Here is a 6,556-nt window from a genome sequence, read left to right as displayed (position 1 = left end):
AGGGACGGTGTTTGGTGGCCTGGGTGCCTGGACGGTCACTGAGCGAACTTATATACCCTTTTGTCTTTGGATTTGGCAGGATCATTGCATCTGTTGCATGGAATACAATGAATTGAACATCTGCATTCAAGTTATCATCCTTTCTTTTTAAATAATTCTTCAATTGTATAACCTACTTGAGGACTGGGGATGTTGTCTTCCTAGTGGTCAATTGCATCGTCTGCTGGCCGGCAACTGATGAACATCAACAACACGACACTCACTCGGCCGATAGGTCCATGCCAATATCTTCATCCCAAGACTATCTGTGAAAGGCGAAGCGCGGGAGAAGCAGGATCATTGGCTTGGGAACGATTACTACATCCCTCCGCAGATGGCGTGATTGTTAGGACACAGGAGCCTATTATCTGCCTGGATATGCATTGCTAAAGTGCACATTTCGACGAGAATCATCCAACTCATGCGGAGGAATGGCATTCGCATGTCAAGCTATCGGCAGAATCTTGGGATATATGGAGCATGCAATGGCACGGTGGAGAAGCCATGGACAGCCACCATACGTACTCCGGCCGTCAACTCACCAGGTCCTGATCCTGATCCTCCACTTTTCTCCTCTCAAAGCGCATCTCATTATAGTTTAGAGCAATCTCAAATAAGTCCAATGCTCGTTCGCTCTTTCATGAGAGACGCTCCTGGCTCCACCGCGAATCTCGTCATCGCGGGACCCGGATTGCTCATCAGCAACCCATGCTTGGATCCCGATTGACCTCTGCATTTACATCACGGGCCATGCAAGATCGGCCTGGACCCCGCAGAAGCCTTGTTATTGCAATTACCATCGCGCGAATCAGTAGTCTGATGGTGTGCTGTCGGCCATGTGGCCAGGACCACCAGACATACTTTAAATGAACAGACATGCCGTATTCCTACGGGAATAATCTGTCGGCAGTTGAGCTTTCCTGCAGGTCCTGTGTCTCCCCGGAAGCCCCATTGTGTCGAATTGTTCGAGACTTGTAATCTGGCCGGCAGCACATCGCCGCGATCATGGCGAAGTTGAACGAAAAAAGGGAAGCAGAGCTGGTATCTGCCCCCAAAGATGCAAAAACAGCCTCTCTCACGGAGAGTAGTAATGCCGAGGAGCACAATGGTATTAATGAGAAGGCCTTGCTTCGAAAGCTGGATTTTCGACTCCTCCCTCCGCTGACAATCCTATACCTTCTGTCGTTCCTGGACCGGAGCAACGGTACGGGTTTGCCAATCTGCAGAGTGACATGGCCTGGTTGCTAACTTTCCCTAGTTGGAAATGCTCGCCTCGAGGGCTTGACGGAGGATGTCAAGATGAGTATGTTGATTATCGACACTGTTCTCCCTCACACCAAGACTGACATGGCTTCCCAGCGGGCAACCAGTACTTGACCGGACTCACGCTGTACTTCATTGGTTACGTGGTGTTCGAGATTCCCTGCAATATCGCCTTGAAAAAGACTACGCCCCGGATTTGGCTGCCTACGCTCACCCTCGCATGGGGTATTGTTGCCACTCTTCTGGGTGTGGTTCAGAACTATCCCGGATTCCTGGTTTCACGGACCTGTACGTGCACGAGTAATTATCCGGACGAACGTGTCACTGACTGTCGGATGAATATAGTTCTTGGGATTACCGAGAGCGGACTGTTCCCGGGAGTCGTCTTCTACCTTTCCATGTGGTACAAGCGGAATGAGCAACACTACCGAGTCGCGCTGTTCTTCAGCGCCGCGTCCCTGGCTGGCGCTTTTGGCGGAGTATTGGCTTGGGTGTGTTCCAGTCTGGTGATGACTGTGCTGCGTCGTATGGCTAACTGGCTTAGGGGATTGCGCACATGCGAGGTGTCGGGGGGTACAGTGGCTGGCGGTGGATTTTCATCCTGGTGAGTCCATAGCGAGAACAGTCTGACAGCACAAGCTGATGATCAACAGGAGGGTCTCTTGACAATCATCATGTCCATTGTCGCGTATTTCTGGGTGTACAACTATCCGGCAACCGCAGAATTCCTGTCCGAGAAAGAACGCGCCTTCATCCAATTCCGCCTGAAGAATGACAACGACTCCACCCGCGATGAGCAGTTCACCTGGTCGGCCGTGTTGGATGCCTTCAAGGACCCGAAGGTGTGGCTGTATGGCCTGGGCTTCCACACCATGTCCCTACCGCTCTACACTCTGTCCTTGTTTCTGGTGAGTAGCGATAGTTTGGACAGTGTGCGATGTGCTTCTAACAGTGGAACAGCCCTCGATCATCAAAGAGCTGGGATACACAGCTGCGGAAGCCCAGCTGCTCTCCGTCCCTCCGTACGCCGTGGCCTTCGTGCTCACCCTCACCGTGGCCATTCTCTCCGAACGAACCCGTCGCCGTGCGCCGTTCATCATGGGATCTTCCGCGCTCGCCTGTATTGGCTACATCCTTCTGCTTTCTGACCCCCGACCGGGCGTGTCCTACGTGGGCACCATCTTCGCGGCTGCTGGCATCTACCCGGCCGTCGCGATTGTGCTCTCGTGGCCGGCCAACAACGTCTCTGGTCAGACAAAACGATGCATCGCCAACGCCATGCAGATCTCCATTGGCAATTGCGGCGCGGTGCTCGGCACGCAGCTATACCGGACAGAGACGGCCCCGCGCTACTTCCTCGGCCATGGGTTTGCGCTGGGGTATCTCGTCGCTAATATTGTTGTGGTGTTCATCCTGTGGCAGGTACTGAATCGGGAAAACGCCGAGAAGGCCCGGATCAGAGACAGAGAAGGTCTCCCGGCGCTGATGGGCGATGTTGGCGATGCCGAGGGCGATTTCCAGGGGGATAAGGACCCGCGGTGGATTTTCCAGACCTGATGGCGACGCCCAGGAGTAGTAATGACAAATGAGATGATGTATATAGTGACTGTGACTGAGATACCTGTGATTGTGAACTACGGAGTACCTATCGGTATGGAGTATTGCACGGATCGAGTGTCTTATCCGGACTGCATTAGGGCTGCTGCACGTGGCCGATCCGCAGCGGTTGAACGGGCTGTCGCAGATGGTGGGGACGCTCTAGTTTCCCCTTAATCTATTTAACCGGCTGTTCTTCGGAGAGATAGATCGCTAGTTGGATTCATTCTCATGACTCGGTAGAGATCGTCCACGTATAAATATGCGTGCACTCGACGGACTTGATGAGGGGCTTAACTCTCCCATACTTGTCCACGGAGCACCATGGCAGGCTACAGCGTCAACAAATTGGGATGGCTGATTTTGGGCTCGATAACTGCGAGCCATGCATTTGATCCGTTGCAGCATCTAGGTGCCAATTCTCCGTGGTTCGCTGGTGAGTAGTCTTCACTCCGCCATGGAATACACCCACTGACCGATGTAGGCCCCAATGTCAACAAGATCTCGTCCTCCGTTCCTGAGGGCTGTTCAGTTGATCAAGCCGTGTACGTTGTTCGCCATGGGAGTAGATATCCAGACCCAGGAGCCTATGCCGAATGGCAGGCTCTCCATAAAGCGGTACGTGATCCTACTCTTAGGTACATCATTTGTCATTCTTCTCATAATTTTTAGTTCCAATCTGCCGATTTCCAGGCAAAAGGGTCTCTGAGCTTCATCTCCGATTGGAGCCCTGTTCTCAGATATCCGGAGGAAGAAATCGCCCAGGTGTCCATCACTGGGTACAAGGAACTGTGCGTAGTACACAAAGGTCCCTATCTGAGTACGCCCTAACTAATACTCGTGCAGGTATAACCTGGGAGTTGACCTCCGCTTTCGCTATCCTGATTTCTACAAAGACAATACCCCGTTCTTGCTGTGGGCGAACGACTATCAGCGGACTATTGATTCTGCGAGGTAGACCGAGCGCATTCTGACTTTTGTGCTCTTTCTGACACACTCGTAGACTGTTCGCCCGAGGCTATCTCGGACCTAATGCCTCGTATGGGGATATCCATGTGGTTAATGCGGACGCGGCCGCCGCTACGGGCAATTCGCTGGCAACATCGGACATGTGCCCGAATTTCAAGGACGTCAGCGGCGGCGAGTATGCGGCCACTTGGGATGATATCTACCTTCCTCCGATCACCAAGCGACTGAACAAGTTGATCTCGGGGAACCTAACTCTCACCGACAGCCAAGTGTCCATCTTCCCGTACCTGTGCGGGTTCGAGACGCAGATTACCGGTCGGGTCAGCCCGTGGTGTGATGTCTTCAAAGAAAAGGAGATTCTCCAGTACGAGTATCGCCAGGATCTGCGGTACTACTATGGCACCGGTACGGCTCTTGTGTCAAGAACGAAGCGGTCGCTAACGGTGTTTCTCAGGCGCTGGTGCAGGCAAGAACATGACGGTCATGATGCCGGTGCTGCAAGGCATTGTCGATCTGCTGCAGGAAGGCCCTGGAGTGACAGCCAACACTACGGACGGGACGACTGAATTGCCTCGGCTGATTGTGGCCTTTACGCACGACAACCAGATCAATGAACTTGCCTCGGTTCTGGGGGTGTTCGACGAGCAGAAGGCCCTTGCCGCTGACAAGATGGACAAAGACCGGGTATGTACATGAAAGAACCAGGGCGATGGGATGGATTCTGACACTGGATAGCTCTTTGTGAGTAGTCATGTTTCACCGATGCGTGGAACCATTGCATTCGAACGGCTGGCATGTAGCAGCCAGGGGAAGGATTCGACCAACGTGCGGATTCTCCTGAACGACGCAGTCTATCGTGAGTGAAACGCCTCCCATAGAGGTGTACCCACAGTCATACTAACTGGATTAGCGGTGCCGTCTTGTCACTCTGGCCCAGGACGCAGTTGTCCTGTGGATGAATATGTGAAGCATGTCTCGCAGAAGAAGGAGCAATATGGGTCTTTTGCTGCTGTGTGTGGGCTTCCAGAGCAAAATGTCACCACTGCCGCGTCTACTGGGGCCGTCACTTTCTTCACTGATCTGACCCTACCATTTATGCGGATTGTGAAGCCATAGTCGAGGGATAATGAGTGATTAGAAAGTAAATAGTGGGAGACCCTTCACTGTTGTCATGGTGAATGGGCTGTGGATATAGTACTGGCTGTATAGTTCTTTCCTGTGAAGATGATGCTACAATTTCGCTAATTTCCATGTCGTTAGCCCTTTCCTTCGGCACAGGCCGTCTCTCTGCTCACAATAAAAAGCACTCCTCTTCTTTCGTCGCTTTGTTGTCTTCTTCCTCTCGCCATCCACTCACACCCGCAACCCTTTCCATCTCGACATCCACAACATCCACCACCATGAGGCCTCCATACTTCATTCTGAAGGTCATTGCAGTCATCCTAAGATGGTTGCTCCCCAAGGTCTATCCCCAGAAGCAAGCCCAGCCAGATACTACCATGACCATTGTTTCTCGCAGCGGGGACCGCCAGATTCACGTTAATGTCTACTATCCTGCTGAACACGATCCAGCCAATCCGCAGCCCAATCCTGTGCTCATCAACTTCTGTGGGAGCGGGTTCGTCATCCCGGGCCATGGCATAGACGATGAATTCTGTCGCTTTATTGCTAATAACGCCAACCACACCGTCCTCGACGTCGAGTATCGTCTAGCTCCCGAATACCCCTATCCCGCGGCTCTGGATGATGCTATAGAGGTTATCGAGTATGTCAAAACCAAGCCAGACGAATACAACGTGAGGCACATCTCTCTCAGCGGTTTCAGTGCCGGAGCGAACATCGCCGTCTCTACCGCCATGAACTCCTACGGCAGAAATGACTTCTATGCTGTGATTGCTTTCTACCCTCCCGTCGACGCGACCATCGACCCGAAGGAAAAAGAGGCCCCTGTTCCAATTCCCCTTCGCCGCGGCGGCTCGCATCCTTCTTGTCTGCTGCGTTTCTTCCAGGACTGTTACCTATACCCTGACACTGATCCAGCACATCCAAGAGTGTCGCCTTTGTACGCACCAGCCGATTCCTTCCCCTTCAATACTTTGTGGATTACCGCGGAACACGATCGTTTGTGCCCTGAGGCGGAAAGATTGTCGGCCAAGGGCAGAAGGGATCTTAATTGTGCTGTAAATTGGCGGCGCGCAAACAAGTGTGGCCATGCCTGGGATAAGTTTGCGAAAGAGGGAACCTGCCAGAACCAAGAGAAGCTAAGGGCGTATGGTATGGCAAGGGACATATTGACGAGGACGCATCCAAGGCCGTCGACTCCTGAGCCAAGGCCGTCCACTGCTGAGGCTGGGCCGTCCGGAGCGAGGACCCCGCCGCCTAGACGAGTGCGTGGAGAGGAGTTTGCGGGTGGTTCGGTTGTGACCATCGCCGGTCTAATGTATCGAGGAGCGGAGATCCCGACTGAGCCCCCAGAAGGGAGACCTCCACGACTGCCTGTGCCGATGGTCCCATTTCAGTCATTCGATCTAACCACCTGGGGGCATATGCCGTCTCCTGGATATGGGGGGCCCACCTAAGTCTTCGGAGGGTAAGGGCAAGGGTAAGGCCAGGGCCGGGTCGTCAAATAGCCCATCGACTACCCAGGGATGGTCGGAGTGAGTTTTGTCAAGATGGCACGAGAAACAGA

General features: G+C 53.2%; 3 protein-coding genes across 3 annotated transcripts; all 3 read left to right on the top strand.

Annotated features, from left to right (window-relative positions):
- Positions 1-1,044: 1,044 nt before the first annotated feature.
- On the top strand, positions 1,045-2,859 carry ATEG_05039 (allantoate permease family MFS transporter; the record flags this gene model as incomplete). The annotated part of the gene is made up of 7 exons (XM_001214217.1): positions 1,045-1,243; positions 1,298-1,342; positions 1,399-1,590; positions 1,648-1,793; positions 1,847-1,906; positions 1,956-2,210; positions 2,263-2,859. The coding sequence occupies 7 exons, from the start codon at positions 1,045-1,047 to the stop codon at positions 2,857-2,859; spliced, it is 1,494 nt and encodes a 497-aa protein (XP_001214217.1).
- A 363-nt stretch (positions 2,860-3,222) lies between these two features.
- Positions 3,223-4,983, top strand: ATEG_05038 (putative histidine acid phosphatase; the record flags this gene model as incomplete). Its single annotated transcript, XM_001214216.1, has 8 exons — positions 3,223-3,334; positions 3,383-3,516; positions 3,571-3,689; positions 3,745-3,852; positions 3,902-4,272; positions 4,322-4,551; positions 4,603-4,723; positions 4,778-4,983. 8 exons carry the CDS (start codon positions 3,223-3,225, stop codon positions 4,981-4,983), a joined length of 1,401 nt encoding a protein of 466 aa, XP_001214216.1.
- Positions 4,984-5,267: 284 nt separating this feature from the next.
- ATEG_05037 (uncharacterized protein) lies at positions 5,268-6,446 on the top strand (the record flags this gene model as incomplete). Its single annotated transcript, XM_001214215.1, has 1 exon — positions 5,268-6,446. One exon carries the CDS (start codon positions 5,268-5,270, stop codon positions 6,444-6,446), a length of 1,179 nt encoding a protein of 392 aa, XP_001214215.1.
- Between the last annotated feature and the right edge of the window lie 110 nt (positions 6,447-6,556).

The sequence above is a fragment of the Aspergillus terreus genome, genomic scaffold (genome assembly GCF_000149615.1).
Source record: "Aspergillus terreus NIH2624 scaffold_7 genomic scaffold, whole genome shotgun sequence".
Taxonomy (NCBI): domain Eukaryota; kingdom Fungi; phylum Ascomycota; class Eurotiomycetes; order Eurotiales; family Aspergillaceae; genus Aspergillus; species Aspergillus terreus.
Note: the sequence above shows the minus strand (reverse complement) of the source record. Positions and strands in the feature narration are given on the sequence as shown.